The 23,646-nt window shown below is 37.7% G+C and overlaps 1 protein-coding gene across 9 annotated transcripts in view; it reads left to right on the forward strand.

The window, feature by feature from the left end:
• UTRN (utrophin) overlaps positions 1-23,646 on the forward strand; it is a 339,362-nt gene that overhangs the window by 282,784 nt on the left and 32,932 nt on the right. For all 9 annotated transcript variants that reach the window (XM_086877551.1, XM_086877555.1, XM_086877553.1 and 6 more), the window contains 7 exons: positions 1,100-1,161; positions 2,125-2,199; positions 7,199-7,400; positions 14,329-14,414; positions 17,665-17,822; positions 20,243-20,409; positions 22,858-22,969. In XM_086877551.1, the coding sequence (XP_086733677.1) occupies positions 1,100-1,161; positions 2,125-2,199; positions 7,199-7,400; positions 14,329-14,414; positions 17,665-17,822; positions 20,243-20,409; positions 22,858-22,969 (862 nt within the window). The remainder of the gene's footprint in view (positions 1-1,099; positions 1,162-2,124; positions 2,200-7,198; positions 7,401-14,328; positions 14,415-17,664; positions 17,823-20,242; positions 20,410-22,857; positions 22,970-23,646) is intronic.

The following is a 23,646-nucleotide window of genomic DNA, read 5'->3' on the forward strand; positions in this document are numbered from 1 at the left end:
ATGAATGACTGTGTACTCACTGAGGTACAGCTATTTATGTATAGCAAATGATGATACAGTTCACTACGTTTAATGCCAAAGTGGCCTTTTTAAAGTCATTATTTACAACCAAGTGTCCCGCTATGCAGGAAAAAGCCGGGTATATTAACAATTTTTAAATAGAAATGAAGGTGAAATACTTAGTGCTATCTGAGCATTGCTGTTAAATTTCCTAACATAGCATAATTTCATTTTCATTAACTTTCAAAGGGAATCCTATGATCCTTTTAACATGACTTTTTTGATTAATTACCTTGCAAATCTAATTCAAATGTAAATACTTTGTAAGACAAGAATGTACGATCATTCCAGCAGATAATATTGAAATATTTACACAAGTAAAGTGTGGCTTATAGAAGGGAATGGGAGATTTCAGTTTTGACCCCTAAGACATGTTTTGACCCCTGTGGCTGCCAACTTGAAACCCCGATAAATTGAAACAGCAACACCAAACATCAGGTTAAGGGATGCTGCCTATTGAATCTCTGTTCTATGAACAGTAATGTAGAGTATGTCCCCTAAATCAAGATATTTATTGTTTGGCTGTGTGAATGGTAAATAGGCTTCCCACTGGACTCCATAATCTTAAAGGTCCTTTCCAGCCTAAATGGTCACGTTACACGTTACATAAATGTTACAGGTGAAGCTTAACATCATTCTCTGTGTTCTGATACATGTGCTTAGATATGCAATGAAGATTGAAATAAAATCTCAAAATTTTTATTTTAAAATTGTTTTTACAGCTATATTTGTTGTTTTACAGCACAGGAAATTTTGTATTTTACCTTACTAGTGTACCTCTTAGCTGCAGGGGCAGAGTCCAGCTCTTACCATCACAGTTAGAATCAAAAGTAGATATTGTTAAATATAGGTGGGCTGTTGTCTGGTTAACTTTGTGATTATAAAATCGATGAGCTGGGTGGTACAGATCATGCATTTTAATTAGAGCTGAGGGATTTCTTGCCACTGAAATGAGAAAATCAGAATATTGTTAAAATTTTATTCTTTGGAAGTGCATATGTGTGTTTCCTGAAATTTTGATTACTTTGTTCCTTTGTAGTCATGAAACACAGACAACTTGTTGGGATCATCCTAAAATGACTGATCTCTTCCAATCCTTAGGTGAGTGCATTCATTAAAACATTGTAATTTTAATTCCATGAGTAAAAGCTGCTTTTGGATATTGACCATGTTTGAGGTCTCATAATAACATTTCCCACTTTGTGATAATGCACTTTGTCCAAAACCAACTGCCTTGGTCACGTCCTGTGTTGTCTTTTGGCAATATTAATTCTAAACCATGTACTCTGACTGTGCTTTAATGCAGTACCTTGGCCTTTTTTAATTTCACAAGGAACTGTCCAATGATACAGGCTCTCAGCATGTTTAAAACAGAGCTCTGGTCTGCAAGGAACTAATTTTGGTAATAAAATAGAGCAGCTGCCTTTTCAGTAAAAGCTAAACTGTATTGTGGTACAACTAGTTCAACATGCCCTGATAGCATCAACATTAACTGTGAAGTCTCCCATTCTAAGGAAAGGAAGGGTAAAAATACTGTTAAGTGAGGAAAAAAAAAATTACTGTACCAGTTTCTAAAACAGAGCTTACAGCTATGTGACTGTCCCTTTTAAAGCACAGTTTGCAAGATCATGGCATATAAATTATAGCTTAAGCCATTTTTTCTGTTACTGTGATATGTTATTTGATGGAGTTGTAAATTATTTGGGAAATTTACTGTATTTGAGCAATTGTCTGGGAACTATGTATTGTATTATGCAAAATACATATGTAAAACTCTCCTGGGTATATATATGTATTACATGTGCCAAGAAAGTGCCAGCATTTCTGGAGGGCTGCTCTCTTTAAGGTCCTGGACTCTCAGAGTCAGGAGGTTTTCCCTGAGGGTGAATTGGACTGAGGTCCCAACTTGTCAGGGTTTTTAATTTGTTCTGATATATCCTGTTAATTCATTGCAGAGAAGAGAAGGGACATCAGACTTCTCCCAAAACATGAAGATTTATATGTAAAGGGAAAGTTATGGGCTCGACTTTTAGGGCTGCTCATGTTTCTGTTCTGCTGTTTCAGCCGACTTGAACAACGTGCGCTTCTCCGCCTACCGCACGGCCATCAAAATCCGCAGACTGCAGAAAGCACTGTGCTGTGAGTTGGCCCTTTGAGGGAAGTTGTTTCCCTACAGTACTTGGGGAAGGGAGGGTCAGCTTCAGTCTAATAGCATTAACAGTGGACCAGAGTCATCCTTGACACACTGTCAACCAGCAAAATGGCAAGAAGAGTTGCCAACAGTAGGTGCCATTATTGCAAATAAATAAAATAAATTAATAAAAAAAGAGGTGCAGCAGGTAAGTTGAAATGGCATGCCCACTAAGAATTGTTTCTATCTCAAATTTTCTGTTCTATGGGTAAAAATGGACTGCATATGACAGATGCTAATCATGCTGCGTATTTCTGACAGACAGTATTCTTTCTGTTCTTGCTTTTATTACAAAATATATCAATTTCTATAATAATTTCTGCCATGGTTAGCTCTCTTCATTCACATATTTCAGTGAATGCCTATTCACTATACCCTGAAACCTATTGCCTCCAGTTTCAGGGGAGGGAGTTGGAAGGGAAGACAGAAAGAAATAGTAACAAGTAAAGAGAATACTCCACTTTGAAAGACCTTGGAGATTCATCTCTACAGGTCCAATCTGCCTTATTATCTATGATGCTGTTTGTTTACTTCATCTCTGTGCTTTGTGGGAAGAGACAACAGCCAAAAAAAAAAAATCTTTGTTATACATGTGTACTTGATAAAGAATTGGTTTTTTTTTAAAGAGGTGGGGGGGAAGAGTCATCTTCTGTGCTCCTGCCATTCATTTTTTGGTTGTGAGTTACTTTAGTCTTCCTTTTTATTTCCTGCAATTTTAATTGCAGATGCTTTTTCAAGGTGTTTGGATGCAGAATGCTTCAGAAAGGCTTATGTGCTAAAGCAAAGAAAACATCAAAACAAATCACAAAAAATGGAGATCACTGTAAAATGTGACGAATTGCTGTCACAGGCATGGTGTGTGTATAAAGTCAGAGGCATTTTTGGTGGGAACTCCCAAGAGCACAGCTGGAGATGGATGCACAGTTCCACTTGCACCTGCTAGATTTTGACTTTGCAGTGCAAGTGCTTTACAAACAGATTCAGGACCAATTGCACTTTAGAATGTTCATTTGAGATTTGTACTTCAGAAAACTTTGCTGATGCCATATCTCTTCTGGGTAAGTGTCAAAAAACCTCAGCTGTAGGGAAATTATTATTATCATTATTATTAATCTATATCTATATATCTATATCTAATTATTATATTTCTTGCTATTTTTCTCATTCTCCTTTTAAAAGAGAAAGTAGATTCCTGCAGAGACATACATTTTTATATATACACGTGTATGTATTTTCCTGGAATATAAGAAAAGTTGTAAGTTGGAAATAATAAATTCTTAGCCTCTTTGTCTCGGATTATGTGGGGCAGATGTAGTGAGAGTGCTTTCCCACTGTAGCAGAAGAATGGGGCCAGAGTTTCCTGTGTTGCAGGTGTACTGGGCAACTATGTAGCTCCAGGTCCTGATGATATTTTTTTCTTGTGCAGCATTCAAGAAATTTCACTTTCAAGAAATTCTAATGCCCCAGATACTGAAGTATAGTACTGAAAGGCAAAAGAGGAATAAAATCACAATGTATATTCAGAATTCTGTTGCTGAGTTTCTCTAGGTGATTTAAAATTTAAGAATTTTAAATCCACACACAGGAGGGGGAAAAAAATGGAACATTTCGACATGAGGAACTGAGAGAACTGTGAGCACTTCCCTCTTTCAGGGAAGAGTGCAGTCTCAATGCAGGAACTGCTATAATTTGCAAGGTCTTTTTAATAAAAAAATGCCACAGTAATACCTGACTATTTTCCATGGGGTTACAGCAGCCTCAAATTTGCCATTTGCAGCTGCCTGTAGTTACTTGCTCCTGAGTCAGTTGCTCACACCTGCTTTAACAGTGCTGAATGATGTAATTTCTCTTTTTCTTTGGGAAAGTCTCCTTGCTGCAGAAAGGGGAGAAATGGGCCTTGTGCCCATTGGTTGGTTAAAAGCAGGGTTGGTCTTTCAGCGTGTTTAAGCAGCTGCAGAATGGTACTGCAAAAATGCGCTGAAACCTGTGTAGGCATCGTGCCAGAAGTGGCATGACAGGATAACTTCCTGTCCCAAATTTTATTCAGCCAGGTAAGTGCTGAAGTAAGCAGGAGTGGAAGTAATTTCCTCTGGTGGTTCTCATGGACAGTGCCATCCAAAAGTGTAAGTTTAGCTTAAGTTGCATTAGTATAGCATCAGAGTTGCTGTGTTTCTTACTACAAGAACAGTGGGAGTCGTGCTTCTTGGTACCAGAATACTGGGAATACGTCTCCCAGATCCTTCTGAAATGGCTAGGCAGAAATGTGAATGAGAGATCTTAATGCCAGCAGATCAAGAAGTTAGCAGGCTTAGTGTCTGGTGAATTGCTTCTTTTCTGTGCAAGGATCGTAATGTTAAGCCAAACGCAAAGGCTACAACTTCCTGGCATTCCAAAGCTTTCTGAATTTTCACAAACTTTAAAAAAGGCAGGTTTTGTGTGCTGTCAGTCTGTTTTCTGAAGCTAATTACTTGCTTTTAGCCAGCCATTAAGTAACTTACAGAAACAGTTTGCAAAATAACCAGAAAGCTTAAAAATTCCCAGACAAACAAACAAGCAAAAAACTCCCGCAGCCCAAACCTAAAATAAAAGCTAACATCAGAACAAACCCAGCAAACTGGTCACATTAATTTTTATGGGGTGTTCTTTGTCATGAAGGTTTTTTAAGTCATAAAGAGAAATGAAGTGAAAAGTGACCATCTCCTAAGTTCAGTATGTATGTCATCGGATAGCAGGTTACCCTCATTTGGCTTCACTCCCTCCACAGCTCAAAAAGTAGTCAGGGTTACACTGTGAGCTGTTTGTGGGTCTGTGTTGTTTTTAAATATGCCTGTGAGCCTTTTCCAGTGTATCACATCCTTTACAGCTATTGTAGGAGATTATGCTGCAGTGAATGTATTGCCAAACACTTCAGCTACCTCAGGCCAAACTGGTAGCAAGGTATTTTGCTGCAATTACCAGTCTGCCTCTTTGATAAATACATGGCTGGCATTTGTTTGCAAGCCCAAAAGAAGGGCTTAAAATATCCCCAAACAAACAAGAAAGTAAATGACAAACAAATGAATGTAAGCCCCTGCAAATCTGATGCTGTGAGGTCAGAACAGAATGTACCAATTTTAGTGCAGGAGAGGAAAGGCAAGGACTGTGAGGTACTCTTTCTCACTTCACAAAGATGTGAGGAAGGGTGAATGGGGGAAAAGGGGTTTGGAATGTAACCTTCTTTTGGTAGATGATCACTGAGTTCTTGAGAGAATTTGCTTATAGCAGTTAATGTTATCTTGCTCTTGCTTCTTTTTCTGTTGTACTTGTTTTCCAGCCCAGATAGAATTACCCAATTGGCTGCACTGTTATTCTCCCCCTCTGCTCTTTTGAGCCCCCACCTGGAATACTGCATCCAGATCTGGGGTCCTCAGCACAAGAAAGATGTGGACCTGTTGGAGCAGGTCAAGAGGGGAGCTATGAGGATGGCTGGGGAATGGAACACCTCTCCTATGAGGAAAGGCAGAGAGAGCTGAGATTGTTCATCCTGAAGAGGAGAAGGCTCCAGGGAGACCTTAGAGCAGCCTTTCAGTACCTAAGGGAGGCTTATAAAACATAGGGAGAGTTTAAAAGGACAGATTGTGATAGGACAAGGAGAAAAAGTTCTGAACTAAAAGAGGAGACATGTAGATTAGGTATTAGGAAGAAAATATTTACTGTGAGGATGATGAGACTCTGGCACAGATTTCCCAGAGAAGCTATGGATGCTCCGTCCCTGGTAGTGTTCAAAGCCAGGCTGGGTGGGGCTTTGAGCAATCTGGTCTAGTGGCAGGTGTCCCTGCCCATGGCAGAGGGGCTGGAACTGGAAAATATTTAAGGTCCCTTTCAACAAAAATAATTTTCTGGTTCTATGATTCATTGTGATGATTGGTGAAGAGCAGTTCACAACATGTCTGAGAATGTCATGTGGATTTTTTTTTTCATTTGAGAGATGACATTTATAGTGCAAATGTGCTACTGACTCTTCACAAGCAGCTCAGTATGAGCTTTTAATATGCTTCAACCCCATGTTATGTATATTATAGCAAGCATACTAATACATTGCAATACATCACAGCTATTTTTTTTACTTAAAAGTCCTTGCTTCTGTAAAAAACACCTCACTTAAGATTATACCACTTGTGTATTGTCTTTTCCACTTCCTTTTGCAAAAGGAGTTAGAAGAGCTCATTGATGGCCTTTTATTTTCACCATGCAAACCCCAGATTTTCACAATCACATTTGAATGGTTTTGAGAGAAAAACCCTTCTTCCCCTGTAAAATATCCATTGCATCACCAACTCCCTATAGAAAAAATTCTGTAATGAGGAAGATAAAAATATTTTTCTAGGAAGTGTAGCATTTAGTGTTCTGAAAAACTACAATAATTAATCTTTCTGTGTCCCTCTCCTTACTTTATTTTAAGTCCTAATTTAGCTACTGCTGTTCAGTTAATCAGGCCTCAGTACATTTTACCACCTTTAAGAAAGAATTCTTACATAAGAATTTGCTTTGCTCTGCATTTGCTCAAAAGTGATAGTCATTTTATAGTATTCTGCTTTATGGTAAATATGAAGAATCCTGTAAGCCTAGTGAATTCTCTGTGTGTGCATCCAAAGTTAAGGTGTTCTAATTACACAGACTAACTTAGCAGCTATTTTGATGTTGTGCTGAGGTGTGCAATGTCTGTCTTTTTATTCTAGCTTGTTTGTATTCTAGCTTTTTTAAATAAATAGTGTCAAAATGCTGATTTGTCATGGAGAATGGTTTGTTACTATCGTGTTACTAAATGAAAGTCACTGGGGTAGTTGTTTGCAGTGTTTGCTACAATTTACACATGAACAACTATTGTAAATGTTATGCTCAGGCATCTGTAGTCACACTTGTCTTTTTTAAAAAAAAATCTTACTATTTTTAAAAATCTATTCTTAGTGGACCTGTTGGACCTGAACACAACAAGTGAAGTTTTCAAACAGCACAAGTTGAGTCAAAACGATCAGCTGATTGGTGTCCAGGATGTGATCAGCTGTCTCACTACCATCTACAGTGGGCTTGAAGAGAAACACAAAGACATGGTGAATGTTCCTCTCTGTGTAGACATGTGTTTAAATTGGCTGCTCAACGTGTATGATAGGTAAGAAAGTTGTTTTTTTTTTTGTCGTCACAGTGTGTACCCCCAAGGATCATAAAGACTTAGAAACTTCTTTATTAATTTTTTTTATGTTTATCTTTATTTGTTATTTCTTTATTTCTTTATTATTTCCTTATTATCTTCTGATGTTTTTGGCTCCATAATGAAAGTGCAGTTGCATGCAATATGTTTCTTATGCTGTCCTGCTCAGCACTGAACTAAGATTACACTGCTTTTGTACTACTACCAAAGAAACATTGAAAGGATTTCAAGAAATATGTATGTGAGTAGAGAGCTAGAACACTGCTTTAGCTGTGTTCCTACTGTGAATATTCCAAGTTTTCAAGTGGTTGATTGCCATTCATATCAGATTCTCTTTCTGCCGTAGGTGGGGATGGTTTTTCATGTGTTTTACACTTAGTTATTTGCATTCATAATCCTGGCTGAGCTCCCTGCCCTGAGTCCTTTACTGAATGGAGGTTGTTGTGATCTCAGCACTAAAGCCTGTCTGTTTCTGGAGGGTCAGCAGTGTCCTAGTTCTGGCTCCATTCCAGCACATGCAGCTCCTGCCATGGATCAGTTCTGAGGGCTGGTGTTATGTGGTCTTGTTACCTGTCCTTGTCCTGGCAGCAAGGCTGTATTTCCCAAGGGCATTGAGTTTGCTTTGAGAATATTTTGGGATGCTTACATTAAGAACTTGTGGGTTTATTTAAATACACATTTGCTGTTTCCAGAGAGAGAACTAAGTCTCAAAAAAAATGGAAGCATCCACTCCAGCAGCCCCTTGTGGCTTTGGCCAGTCCTTCCTGAGCCCCTCATCCCTTCTTTCTTCCTCTGGAAATTGAACTCTGCCCTTTCTGTCCTGCCTTATGTCAGTCTGCATGACCTGCTTTTATTTAGTTGTGCTTTTGAGTCATGAGTTTGTTGCTGATTTTTCTTAGTGGTGTTCACTACTCTTATCTTCCTTGTGTAGTAGAAACTGGGGAAAGACTTGGTTTCCATCAGCTCCTCCATGCCCTAAAATGTGTCATCTTACATTGCTTCAGCAAAGGTATTTCAGGACTCTTCCAGAGCCTGAGTAGTGCAATACAGGTTGTGGTTGCTTCAGTGTGTCTGTTTGAATATCTGCTTGAGTTCAGAGCTATAAACAGAATTGCAAGTCAGAATTTCTAAGCTCAATGAAGGTGGTTACAAAATTTATTTTCTTTCTCCCTACTTGAAGCTGAAAAAAGAAAAAAGTATTTCTTGAATAGCAATAAAAATTCTTATAGCTGGCTTTGCAAATGGGAGCTTTTGCTTATAGATGTATGTGTTATCTTCAATATGTTCACTCAGTGCCAAATTCTAACAGTTCATAGCTTTTTGCTTTTTTTTCCCCCTCAGAGGATTAAGTATCAGGTCTGCTATACTTTGTGAATATTTAACTTTATTTTGGTTTTAGGGGAGGGGAAGGAGGGAACAGAGTACATAGAACCATTTGTCATTTATGTGCTGGCTACTGGCATTCAAACACTGCTGTTAAACATTGTGACATTTCTGTTAGTTGGACTTCTCCCCATTACTGCTGAAAAACTAGAGGGTCCATCAAATATTGATTGGGATTTCTTCCTGCATTTCTTTTTATTTTGGAGAGTTCTGTCTTGTGAGTAAATAAACACATCACTTGCAAATAGAGCAGTAGATCAGGTGGATTGCTTGACTTAAATGTTATTGACAATTTAGAACAAGAGATGTAATAATGTCAGAATTTTTTTGTAGTTACTGGCTGGGTTTTGTCTTCTTTCAGACTGAAGACAAATCAACTACATTTTCTTCAGCTCACCTTTGCTTCTTCAGTTAAAAGTCAGTTGTTTAATCTGTTCATATTTAAACTGCACTTAGTAAGCAGCAAAACTTTCTTTCAATAATGTTTCCAGTTTCCCCTATTTCCCCTTGACTATTATGTTGAAAACTTAGTGTAGATAATTCTTCAAGCTCATTAAATACTTGAGTCTTTATTTAAACTTTGAAAAATCGAGGTTTACTGAGAGAAAATTCTGGTTTACAGTGTTTTCCCTTGCTCCCCTTTCAAATTCACTCCAGGAAGAAAAAGAAACGCTAAAAGACCAGGCACCAATTCTAAGCTGGAATTTTGATTTTGTTTTCTAAACTGGCCTTTATAAAAGAGCTAATTTGTGTCTTGGCATTTCCATTGTATGTATTGCATTGGTGTCATACATATAAAATGTGTCAAGTTGTTAAACTGCCAACAAAAAGCATCTGTTAGTCACATGCTGCTAACCTGAGATTTAATTACAGATTCACAGATTAATGGCAAACTGAATAGTTCTCCAGACTTAACCTGATGATGTCTTTGGCCCTTAAAAAGAACCAATTTATTTTTAGAAAAGGTCTATTATGTTCTAGTATTTTCTGACACATTAGGAATGATTTATTCTGGGCAGAGGAGAGAAATGCTAAAATTACTCAGTGACTTTTACTACATCAAGGACTCAAAGGTTGTTCCAGACATCAACATCTGCCCTTATAAACATTTTCCAAACTTAAAGTTCTTTGGTTTCGTTAGTCCAAATCAAAAAAAATCTGAAGGTGTTGTTTTTTTTTTTAAACTAAATTAGAGATAAGTATCTTGATACTTAACATGAAAACTGTGAAGGAATTTTTTTCCTCTGTGAAATGCTTTGGCTAGGCCTGTGTTTAAAGCATCCAAAAGCAATAGCTGGTGGTTTTTCTTTTCAATTATATACTGTCAAATTTGCTAAAATCTCCAGACATTGTTTATATAAAAAGGACTGATAGATTTCAGTTCTAATGGAATAGCTTCACACCTCTTTAAATGAGTTGTTTCTGTATGTACCGATTTAGGGTGATGACTCATTTCAATTAGAATTACCCATAAAGAAACTTTTAGGTGCACTGTTTAAATATTTCACAATGTTTATCTGACTTCCTATTTTCAACTTCTAAATTTTCTTAGGGTTTTTTTTTTAATGCTAGGATACTTTTGATAATGCCTTCTTTTAAATTGAATTTCTTTGGTACATTAGTCTGAGAAGAGTATCTGTGATATCTATGCTGACATTTTCCATATAATCAAAGCTGTCTTTCATGATCATTCTCTGCAGCCCAATCTTCCCCTGAAGAATCACAACTTTGTTATTTATTGTTGCACTCATACACCTGGCAGCTTCTGTCAGCAGGCTGAGTTAATATCCCAGGCCTTACCGGCATGTTCATTTCAGTAAAATCTGAACTTCTGAGGAATGAGGATGAGATACCTGCTCAGTCAGCCTTAACTTTATGCCCTGGTTTTGACAGTAGCTGATGGAAGTTTTCTGCATGCACTCCAATTGCATCCCCTATTTATGCTGGCTCTTTGGATTCACTGAGCACTCTGTGGGAGCAGCTTAGCAGGCTGTGGTAGCAGTAAGAAGGCTCTGGGAAGGTTCTGGCTCTTTGTAGGGCAGGAAAATGAGCTCCTTTGTCTGACTTGTCTGTGGGTGATGAAGGGGAGGTGTCTGTGCTGACCTGCTCAGATCTACCAGGCTGCCTGGTGGTGCTGGGCCATGCAGATAACTGATTCACTGCAGCCCCAGTGTTGTCTAGGCTTGAGAGCTCTTTGACAAGAGAAGGCTGAATGGCTCTGGGCTCATCTTCATTCTCTTGTTCTCCTTTCTAGTACCTTATAGCATTATTTATTAATTTTACTATTGTCCCTCCTTCCCCAGGGACATAGGGCTCCTCTAGACTCTGTTATAATTTTGTTTACCAGGATTCTTTATTGTGTATTCCTGCTTGAAGTCTCTTATATTTAATCTTGTTACCTGTCTGAAAATGTTTTTTTAATCTGGCTAACTCCTGTATGCAACTGTGCCCATCACCAGTTGTTCCTTTGGCATTCACATACTTAGATAAAATGCTTATATATTCTGTGTCTGTGCCATCACAATGCTACAGAATATTTGCATACCATTGTTGGTAAACAGTAGTTTTTATACTTACATTCAACAATTTAGTATTAATTATATTCTGATTAGTACATTTATAGTCTACTGATTTCACAGGCCTCTGTTTTGACTATGGTATAGACTTTGGTGTTTGCCTGACAAGAAGTTTTGGATTCTAATTCTGTGTTAGGAAGTTATCTACAGAAAAGAATAGATTCAGGCTCCCTTTCATCAGAATCAGAGTAAAAAAGTGGCCTTATCAATTGATTTTGTAATTACAAGCATGTTTGCATTGCTATACTAAGTCTGAATCGTGTGCTGACATTTGTGACATATATGACCCATAAAGTTTTATGAATCAAGAAATTAAAAAGTTTCTTGAACCTTCTCACTCAAAAGCCTTGATTCTTAGGCGTTTGTACATATAGGACAATTGAATGGTTGTGCTGCCATTCAGAGGCACCTTGCAAGACAGCCTTGTGGCAAAGTGGCCTCATAGTCTCCCAGCAGGTCAGGGGAGGTGATCCTGCACTTCTCAGCATTGGTGAGACACATCTGGAATCCTGGGTTCAGTTCTGGGCTCCCCCAGGACAAAAGAGATGTGGACAAACTGGCATGCATCCAGTGAAGCACTGTGAAGGCAATTAAGGGCTTGGAGTAACTGATGTTTCAGTAGAGGCTGAGAGAGTTGAGACTTTTCAACCTGGAGAATTTTCAGAGGGATCTTATCAATGTCCAGAAATACCCAATGGCAGCAGAAGAGACGATGGAGCCAGGCTTTTCTCAGTGGTGTACAGTGACGTGACAAGAGGCAGCAGGCACAACCTGAAACACAGGAAATTTTGCTTAAATATATGAAAAAATCAAGATGTTTTTAATGTAAGAGGTTGAACAGTGCCACAGGTTTCTTAGAGAAGCTGTTCAGTCGCCATCCTTAAAGATACTGAACTGATGGGATATGATCCAGGAAAACCTGTTCTGCCTGACTGAGCAGGGACATTGCTCTCTGGAGGCCCCTTCTCTTCTCAGTGGTTTTGTGATTCATTAAGCTGGGAAAACTTAAACCATTGGCTTGGAAATGTCAGGACTACAAAGTCCATGGGTTTGGGGGGAGAGAGGGAGTGTATGTGGCATTTGGTTCTGATGTGTTGGGGTTTTTTACTGTATATATATCATTACAGTGCTAATATTTATCTGTTTCCAAGAAAGAGACTAGTGGTGAATATGTTACTCTTCTGAAAAATGTTCTATTACAGGCTTTGTAATTATTTATGTAATGTATTGAGAAAATGCTTTTTGTGTGAAGGAAGTTTTTCAAAGACCTACAGAAATCTCCTGAAATTAGGAGAAACCTGAAGCCTTGGCAATTGTGCCCTGATCTTTTAGCTGTAAAGTCTCACTTTCTGTCTTTGATAAATGAATGATGTGGTCAGTCCTGAGTTAAATCAAACTCAAATGAATGTTCACTTTTTTCCCTGATGAATATAAATTTAAAGCACAAACAACCATACACAGGAAGGAAAATAACTTTATCAGGGTGTAAAATGAGCCATTTAGATGGCAAGGTATGCCAGAATGATGTAGTGTCTGTGATTGAAAGAGGTAATTTGAAGCTAAGCTTGAATATATAAAAGGTGGCACTTTTATAACATTCTGGAAAATTGGGTCCTGATTTTCCAACTAGGCAGTAAAAGTTATAGATGTTTTTGATTAATTTGGCAATAATTTCTCTGCACCTCTGCTCCATCTTATGGAATGAAGATACTGCTGTCTAGTGTTACTAGATTAGATGATGTTGTGAAGACAAATGCATTAATATTTGTAAGTTGCTTAGCTAATTTATCAAGAACCCAGGAGTAAATTAATAATTTTGTATTCAGCACAACATTTGTGTAGTAAATCAGACAGCAGACCATATGCTGAATATGGATAGGATAGAAAGAGATACGCAATAACCACTTCAGAAGTAATTAAAGTATATATAACTTCTGTGTGGCAGGAAAGACCAAAGTAAGGTTTGAGGTCATATTAAATTTAGTGTTATCTTACTTGTTGGTGAAAGACCCAGCTAACCTTTTGTGTGTAATATATACAGTTTAACTATTACGAAGATTTTTTTTTTTGCCACGTCTCATTTAAAGACAAATTGTGTCATGTTTTTTTCATTTTGAAAGAAGAATTTTAAGAATATATTCCTGAATTGATTTTCTGAACTTGAAAATTGTCCTTTTCCATGTAAGCTGGATTTGTTGTTTTAGTGTCTTATCTGAACAGCATTTGCCCTGCAGTCTTAACATTACTTGCTTTGGTACCTACTTATCTGTTTTCAAGCTGCTTCCTTAGGGTTGGACGTACTTTTTTTTCATGCTGGATGAGCATGAAGTGACATTGCTTAAAAAGAATGACAGCTCTAAATCACTGAATTACTGCATGTGATTCTGTTTATGTCCCAATATTGTATATGTCAGAACATTTTAAATATAAAACAAAACAAAAAAAACCCTAGAAAACAAAAAATAAACAAAAAACCAACAAAAAATCCACAAAAACACAACCCCCCCAAAACCACCCCCCCCCCAAAAAAAAAAAGTTTTTTTAAAAGATAATTACTGTGATAGGAAAACTTGGAGGTTTTTTTTTTACAGTCCTTGTGTTTCACACTGAGTAACAGGCCTTCCTGCTGTGTGCTCATATATTTTTTCTGTGTATATCACATTAATAAATCACTTTCAGAACTTTGCAGAACTAAATGTCTGTTCTTTTGTAGTAATACAAACTGTTTTGACATGTAAAACCTCTTGGAAGGCAAACTGAGCTTTAGTAAGGGAGGAATTCTTAATGCAATTTTTAGTGTTAATAGTTTTTTTGAGATCTAAAGTATATTTTAAATTTAACTCTCAAATGTCTTTGTATTATTTAATAGGCTTGAGTTTGAATGAAATAGAATGAAACTGTACTAAATTGTCTTGTCTTTATAATTTCAGTGGCCGAACTGGAAAAATTCGAGTGCAGTCCCTGAAAATTGGCTTGATGTCTCTTTCTAAGGGCCTTCTGGAAGAGAAGTACAGATGTAAGGAAGAATTTCTTTTACAAAATACTCTGTATAATTAAGTCATGTGCAATGACAAAGCGTCTTGCAAAATTTGTAGTAAAATATTTCTCATGCCTGTTGCAAGGCAATTTTCTTCTGAGTAAGTAAAAAAGAATTGTTTTCATTATCACCAGTGACAAAGGTTAAAGTAGGATTTATATCTTGACTAGAAAGTATTTCTATCCATTCTGAATTGTCAGAAGTCACAGTCCTCAAAAGAAAAGGAGAATATAGGTGTGTGGAAGATAGAGAAGTATTGTTCTCTCTTATATGTTTATATGTTTTGTTTAGGGAAAAATCAGGCAAGTTAGTGCTGATTGCATCAGATTGATATGATAAAGCTGATAAAGCAAGGAAATACATCAAAATCCTGCAATTGTATTTAGTGGTCTATGAGAAAGACTGTCTGAACTCTGAAAATACTGTTTTTCCAGTATATATGCCTTCTGCCAGAACTGCACAATCAAAGTTTAAATTATGTTGATTTTAGTAATCTCACAAGCTTGAGAAATACTGAGTAATATAAAAATATTGCACAAAAATAAATGCAGGATCAGAAGAGAATTGAGTAACTTTGTGGGGAAAAAAGCCCTGACAAATACAGAAAAACAGATGAAGCACTATATTAGAGCATTCTAGATGATGGACATTTACATATTATGCACATAATCTTAAATTTGCTGTTCTTTACATAGTTCCTTGACTTATTTTGGAAACACATGAAAAAAATTATAGAGAGACTGAATTTGCTCCATGTACCTTTGGAGCTCTGTAAAAAAATTCTGCTTTCCTTAAGAGCATTTGTAGTCAATCTTGTAAACTTAGGTCTTAACACTGAACAAAAGTAGAAGTTTTATGCATTGGAACATATTTTTACATCTGAATGTCATACTGAGACTTTGGGGTATTTAGTTTCCTTCTGTCATTTGACATAGACGTGAAGTATTCCTTAAATAAAAAAAGAGCTTGAGGGACATACCGTTGTTCCATAATGACAATTCAGAAAGTAATCTGCTGTTCTTTGTGAAATAAAAAGCTTTCATAAAGCGTAGGAATTACGCTGTGGATGATAAACTGACAACCCTAGGAAAAGATGGTTTTAAAAAGCTCCAAAACCTGAGGATACTCCTATTAAATTGCTATTGGTAATACATTAGTATATAGTTGCCAAATATAGGCACTGAAGCAGAATAAGGAAATTACTAAGACAACTTCATATTTATGTTGTTGCTTTGTGTTTAGTAATAGAATTAAAATGGGAGCTGATGGTGGCTGCAGAGTTTACATCATTTATGTCAACAAGATGGACTTTTAATCTGAAGTATGTGGTGAGAAGCCCTGAAAGGATTAGTAGAGAATAAGGCTCGGAAGACTTTTGTACCAAGTGATTGTAACTTCAACCTGCAATACATCTGAAATTAAAGTAGTTGCTTGCATTCTAGAAGCAGAGAATAAATAGTGAGATAATGATCTGACTGTCCTATCTGTCATCCTTTTTGTTGTAACTCCAGCTCTGATCAATGTGCCAGGCTTTGATATCTTAGCTTTATTGTCCTTATGAACCTTAAAATTGTCACAGAAGAACTCTTCAATCCAAAAGAAATTTTGCTAACAAAGAAAGTGTGTGTCAGGTACTGTTCTTGGCTTGCAGTGGCTTTGAAGTCAGCATTTTGGGGTCCTCTGGCATGAGCTATATCACAGCTCATGTTTGATATGAGTTCTTTTGATTTTGTCGTTCCTTACTACTCACCTCTTGTTGAGAGAAATTTTTTCATATCTACTGAGTTTTCAGTCCTCGAGTGAAAATCGTAATGTAATTCCTGCGTATTATCAAGAAAGTCACTTGGAAAAGAAACAGGACCCCTAAACATGGCTGCTTAATACTAATTACCTGCCTTTTGATTTTTCCCTTTCTCAAACCAACTCCTGGCATTTGCTTCTTCTTTTGGCTGCTTCTTCTAAACATCTCTGAGGTGTTGGCAATCGCAGGCTGCTCTGAGTGACAGTCTCAGTTGGCCCTGCTAAGTAACAGGCCCTGCTAAAAGCTTTGTGCTCATTTATATAAGTCCCCTTTGAGTATTGAAAAGCCACAATAAAGTCTCCCTGGAGTCTTCAGGCTGAACAACCCCAACTTTCTCTGCCTTTCTTCAAAGTGATGGAACATCTCTCCTGTGATGAGTTTTTTGGCCTTCCTCTGTATCTGTTCTTACAGCTCCACATCTCTCCTGTGATGGAGACCCCAGAGCTGAACTCAGTGCTCCAGGTGGGGTCTCGCAGTAGCAGAGAGTGCAGAATCACCTCCCTCATTTTGCTGGCCAGGTACTTCTGATGCAGCCCAGGTTGACTTTTTGGGCTGCAAGTGCACCCTGTTGGCACATGCCCAGCTTTTCCTCTACCGGCACCCCCAAGTCCTTCTCCACAGGGCTGCTCTCAGTCCTTCATCCCCCAGCCTGAACTGATACTGGGGGTTGCCCTGACTCAGGTGCAGCACCTTGCACTTGGCCTTGTTGAACCTCACAAGGTTCCCAGGGGCCCCCTTCTCAAGTTTGTCCAGGTGTAGATGGCATCCTGTCCTCCAGGTGTGTCAGCCACACCGCTCAGCTTAGTGTCACTTGCAAACCTGCTGAAGATGTACTCATCCCTTCCTCTGTGTTATTTATGAAGATACTAAATAACACTGGTCCCAGTACAAACCCTTGAGGTACATCACTTGTCATTGTTGTCCATCAGGACTCTGACCTGTTTACCACTACCCTCTGGCTGTGGCCATCTAGCCAATTCCTTATCCATCCACCACCATCGAATCCATCTCTCTTGAACTTTGAGAGAATGATGTTATGGGGATGTTAAGGTGTCAAAAGCCTTAAAAAAAAATAGTCCAGAGAAATGACATCCGTAGCCACTGTCTTGTCCACTAATGTAGTCACTCTGTCAAAGAAGGTCATTGTCAGGCAGGATTTTTTGCTGGTGAAGCTGTGCTGCTTCAAATAACCTTCCTGTCCAGTGTTTGCCATAAGAAGCCATATAGTTTCATTTATTTGGCCTTATTTTTCTCTTATTTGTGGTTACAAATCAAGAATAGGTGAAAGAAGACTCTTGTAAATGGGACAGTGGCCATTTGTAATCATGACAGTAATACAGAAATGAAAAGCTTGAGCTGCAGCATTATTGAAGGAAAGGAGGTGCACATGGAAATGGGATGAGATAGTATCTTTGGTTGATGTTGCAGACCTCTTCAAGGAGGTGGCAGGCCCTACAGAAATGTGTGACCAGAGGCAGCTGGGCCTTCTGCTTCACGATGCCATCCAGATCCCGCGACAGCTTGGGGAAGTGGCAGCCTTCGGTGGCAGCAACATTGAACCCAGTGTGCGCAGCTGCTTCCAGCAGGTAAGATAGAGACCTTCATGGGAAGAGCAAAACAAAACCAAAACCTCTCTGAAGTTTCCAGTTTGACTTGTACACAATGATGTAAAAAGAAGAGAGGAATATAAAAACATCCACTGAATTTCGAACAAATGAATATGCTCCTGCAACTAAGTATGGGAAATTCATGTGACAATGCAGCTGTAAAAGATGGTTTATAGTTTAGGAGAGGATCAAACAAATTATGTTTAGCCAAAAGAATATATAAATCTTCATGATTCTGACAGTGCTGCTCTAAAGCTGTTAAAAAATTTTGTAGCAGCCAATCATCCTGCTTTGCATTGTTCAAAGCAGCTTGTTACTGTGAGAAGAATATGTTTTTTCCAGCTGGAACAAGACATGATCTCAACAGAACAAGAAAATGATATTGATAGTAATTTTTGACCTTGTGCACCAGGAAATTATTTAGCATTTTGTTACTGACAAGAGACCTTGCAGTTGCATGAAAGTTCAAGCGTAGTAGTTTAATACTGCGAGGCTTTATGCAGCAGATCAGAACATGGGATAAAGCTCTTGCAGCCTGCTGTGCAGCTCCACACTAGATGCAGGGGGTTCATGAGGCTGCAAGGAGTGTCTGTCTGTTTAAAGAAGATGACAATTAAAACCAAGATGTTGTAATGAACACAACTATGACTTTTTCAAGGATGCCTGTGGCTCCAACTGTTAGCTAGTGATAGCTATAGTGCTTCAGTGCATTCTTTTTGTGAAAGCAGCCGATTTGAGCATTGTTAGAAATTGTTATATGGATTAAAAATACATCATGGTTTATATAAAATTACTGACTTGGATGATTCTGACTTTATTGAATCGGTCATTAAAGATTTTAGTGAACTTTCAGAGGATTTTTTTTTGCTATTCTTTCATAGAGGTTTCTGCATTTTTGTCCAGTTCTTTGAAAAATACTGTTGTGTTAGCTTTTTTCAAGAGCTTTTAGATTAATTTCTGGAGTCAGACAGTTAGGATTGGAAGAGTGTTTGTCCAGATCATGAATAATTTGGTAGATACTTACAGAAGTTGGTTTGACCAATTAACCATGTGAAGCTTCTCCTGGTGTTTTAACATTGCTGCTTCAGACAATAGTAAGGGATGGTGCTTGACTTATCTATCACTGGCCTTGGGTGGTTTCAGTCATACCGAAATAAAGAATTCATTTATTATTCACAGACTTTCTGTGTGACAGAGGAATGATCTTCATCCCTCAAGGATCAAGTGCATCTTCTATGCTATTCCATTATGGGTGGGGTGTACTAGCAAGATAGTGTTGAAATACTTGATGTGTTATTATAATTATCAGTATAATTATACTGATAATGAGGCTGCACCCCTCATCTCTCATGAGTAGTTCAAGCTCAGTCCCTGGTCATTAAGAGAGCATGAAGAAAATGTGCAGCTGCATGTCAGTTATCTCAGCCCAGTAGAAATAAATATTTTGTTGGTGAGGAAGAAGGTGAGAAAAAAAGCCCACAAGTTTTTTTTCATGCTTCTCCCTGTTAGTACCAAAAATGAACTAGGACCATGAATATGTAAAGAAACACATGATGGAAAGCCATTGCTTTCCATCATGTGTTTCCATTTAAGAATAACTTTCATTTTAAGTTTTATTTTATTGCTTCCATTGAGCTCAGAAATTCAATCGCTGTTGTTATTGCTGACAAAGTTGATGAATACAATGCCTTTATAGCTAGGCTCCTCTGGTGGTTACAACTTAAAGAAAATGTGGAAATGTGTTTGCTTGCTTCTTAAAACGGTTGTGTTAATACATTACCTTTGCTGCATTCTTGCAGTGATTGCCTATAAATGGCAGATTCCTTTCTCATTCTTTATTTTCCTGTTTGTTTTTTGTGTGTGTGTGTATAGTGTTTAATGTGCCAACTAGAAAGAACACCATGGGCTTAGGACACAACACAAAAAGTGATGAGTCTTGGGGCAATCAGTACAGACATATAAACACTACTGACTTTCAGCATTTTGTCATCAATCTTAACTCAGAAGACAGCCATGTCTTCAGTATGTCTGAACTGCAGAATGTGCTTCCCTTTCATGCTCATACTCATTTTTCAAGTGATTTCAGTTGAAAGATGGCTGTACTATGCATTCTGTTACTTCTTTACTATGTTCTCCATCTTTTTTACCATCTGTCTACTCTATCACCGCTGTTTAGTCTTCTAAAGTCTTACTGACTTAACTTGTTTTCTTTATTTTAATTGAGGCTATTTCTTGTATCCTGTAGATGATTTTGGATTAAACTGTCATGGAAAGAATTCATGCAGGTTGTTGGGGTCTTTTTTTCCATAGAATTCTAGGGAAAATCTACTTGTGGTGTCTGGTTTGGTTTTGTTTTATTTTTTTTTTCCAATTTGGATGTGTTTCTTTTCTCTCCACAGAACCACAATAAGCCAGAAATAACTGTAAAGCAATTTATAGATTGGATGCGCTTAGAACCACAGTCTATGGTATGGTTACCAGTTCTGCACCGTGTGGCAGCTGCAGAAACGGCAAAACATCAGGCCAAGTGCAACATCTGTAAAGAGTGTCCAATTGTTGGATTTAGGTAAGAGGAGAGGTGTTAGGTGCAATGTTTCTCTGCAAATACCCACGTATTTAAGTCTTCCAACAATTGGAGTTCTTTCTGCCTGTTTTTCCACTGTTTTCCTTCTTTAAGGTGGGATCTGTCACCTGTGGTGAGGCCACAGTGTGGCCGTGGCCTGAGCTGGTGAGTTCTGGCTCATGCAGTGCCACTGCTAGACACCCAGAGTTCCCGTGTCTGACAGAGGTACAGGGTGGGACGTCATCAGATGTTTTTGGATTGGTGGATCCAAGAGACAGCAAATTAAGTATATAAATGTGTTCTGTAAGCACAAGATCAAAAGGAGGTGATCAGTAAGAAAACATGTAGACTGTCTGTCTGCTCTCTTGCATATAAGGCTGGGGGAACTAACTTACGCCATGCAGTGTGAAACACCCTTCAGCATCAATCTTTTCTTGCCTGAAACAAACACTGACACATTGCTGTGATAAGACTTGCAAAGTCCCTGTCTATGTCCCTGAATGTAATCTAACTTTTGTCTTTTCAAAGAAAGGTTTGAATTCTAAAAGAAAATGTTCCATGGGGAATATTCTCCAGTTATTCTTATAAACTGTAGTTGGTACCCTTAGCAAGTATTGCTATGACTAACATGCATTTGTAAATTTACTGCTCCATGTATAAAGTGATGCAACCTCCATCTCCAAAATCTGCAGTAGAGGCTAGAGCTGGAGTTAAGCATAACTGGCTTTTTCCTCTACTGTGGCCATGGAGTCTAATGTATTACTTAGGAAAAATATAAAGCAGTCTATCATGTAAGTGCTCCTAAGATTTTTCTATAGGTATCTGGGCAGATGAATAATTTTTGCTCATTGTGCTTTCTGTTCTCCATCTTCCTGTTATTTTAGAGGCTAACAGTAAGAATCTTGAGGTCAGATTCATCTTGCCTAGTTTTAGGAATGCTGACTTTAGCCAATCTTATGGGATTGAGCTAGCAACCCTCTTTTTCTTTTTTTATTCTAAATATAGTTGTGTGAGTATTCAAAAAAGTAATAAGCTGTTCAAACTTTGTTGCCTGTCTGAAGAGGAGATTAAATTCTCTAAGTGTTCTTGTCTTTATTATTGTTTGAGAAAGCATAGGGTGACAAAGCTCTAGCTCAGCTATGTTATAGTTGTCTAGTTGTACTATCCCTCGTACTGTCTGTAGGAGGGCAGAGAGACAGAAAAGACAGAAAAGAAGACAAAGACCCATTTAGAATGGGTCATTCTAAATAATTTCTACAATGAAGTTAGAGATCTGCGACAACAAAAGCATCTAGCATCTTAGCAGAAGGTAAATGTAGCCATTTAATGCACATGCTCTGAGAAAAGACTATAAACAAGTTGGATCAGCATCTTTTAAAGTGAACTTTACATTTATAGATGCATTCTCTTGCAAAACAAAACATAAAACTCAACGGGGTAAAAATGTGGATGGGTACTGAAAGCTGCTCTGAAGAAGCAATTTAATTTAAACTTTAACTACTCAGTAGCTATTCAATTTGGTTCAGTTAGTTCATTTTAGTTTCATACAAAAGATATAACCTCATCCAGTCAGAACAACCGTACCATAGAAACAGTGGGTGGAATCTGGAATTGAATTGTTGATTTAGTCTAAATAAATCAATAAATCATGCTCCCAATGATTACTTTTAGTACAAGGCATAGTGTAGAACTTTGTTACCCTATTTACATATACACTCTCTTAAAAAACACAACCAAAATAAGCAAATAATTGTGTATTTTTAACTGAATTTTAAATTATTCTTACAATTAATGAATTCTTGAGAATTTAATTTCTCAAGAAATTAAAATGTGTGTAGAATTTCTGAGCATCAAAATGATTTACAAACCTTTAATTTTTGAGTAAAAACTAAAATAAGCCAGCCTGGTTTATAAAAGTTTCTTTGAGATAACACATAAATAGATAGAATAAATAATCTTTTCCTCATAAATCGAGGAAAAGAAAAGCTAGAGCAATATGGTTTAAAGTCAGTGAAAACTTTAAAATTATAAATTCTTCCCAGTCCATCAATGAAGCTGATACCTGTAAGATTTTCTGCATCAAAGCTACTTGGGCAGCAGGTGATTGGCTCTCTATATTGATATGGAGACAGGACCTTTTAAATACTCAGTGAGGAGTGTAGTGCAGGAAGGTTCTTGGAGGAAGAGGGCTGCAGGTTTCCTGTGTCCCTGCAGCTGCTGCAGTGGTGCTGCTGTCCCTGGGCCTGCAGCTCTGATGAGTGTTAGCCATGCCACGTTCTGGTGGTGCCCACATACACACGTCCAAGCTCTCTCTGAGCTAATCCCAACAAACCCACTGTGTCCTTGTGTTCCTGCTGTTGAAAAGCAGGTGACACCATTTCAGAGAGTAATTTGCTTTGTGAGGCTTAATTAGAAGTAAACCTCTAATCACTTTGTTTAATGTCCCCACAGGTACCGGAGCTTAAAACATTTCAACTATGATGTCTGTCAGAGCTGTTTCTTTTCTGGCCGTACAGCAAAGGGACATAAATTGCATTATCCAATGGTGGAGTATTGTATACCTGTGAGTACTAATTTACTCAGTGTTTCTAATGAATAATAACCCAGATTTGAGGTCTTAATTTTTTTTTTTTTCATAATCTTTGTTACCTAGCGAGGATTTCTTTTTCATATGTTTAATATGGCTTGTCTTCCTACCTTTCTCTTTGGAAGGCATCAGGAACTTTTCAGGTTTTTCTGATTTTATGTGGGGAATGCTTGAATTCTATACAAATGGATAGCAGTATCCACCTCTGAGGGAACTTAAACTTCACTTCTTATTGGTAAAACAAAAATTGAATTTTAAATGTAACTGCTGTTTTTGTATGCTCACATATATACACACACAATAAGGGTAAGAACGTGTCAGAGAAAAAAGACTCGTTTTACTATTGCTATACCATGGCAAGGAGTATTTAATATTCTAGTAATGCACATTAATATTTTTAGGGAGTCTTTGTTTTCAGCATTTCATGAATGCTTCATTCATGAAGCATTTGCTTCATTCATGAAAATGTGGTTAGAAATAGGTTGTGTTTGATTCTATTGTGCAACTGCTATTTACTGGGATAAGTAAAAGTTGATGGGTAGCTGGAAAAAAATTAACAGAATTGATAGTTTCTAACCAGAAATGGTGTGAGATGTTTACCAGCAGTAGCTGGTACAAAATCAAGAAGTTACAAAAAGTTAATTTTGTAACAC

The sequence above is a fragment of the Cyanistes caeruleus genome, chromosome 2, assembly GCF_971803275.1.
Source record: "Cyanistes caeruleus chromosome 2, bCyaCae1.hap1.1, whole genome shotgun sequence".
NCBI lineage: Eukaryota > Metazoa > Chordata > Aves > Passeriformes > Paridae > Cyanistes > Cyanistes caeruleus.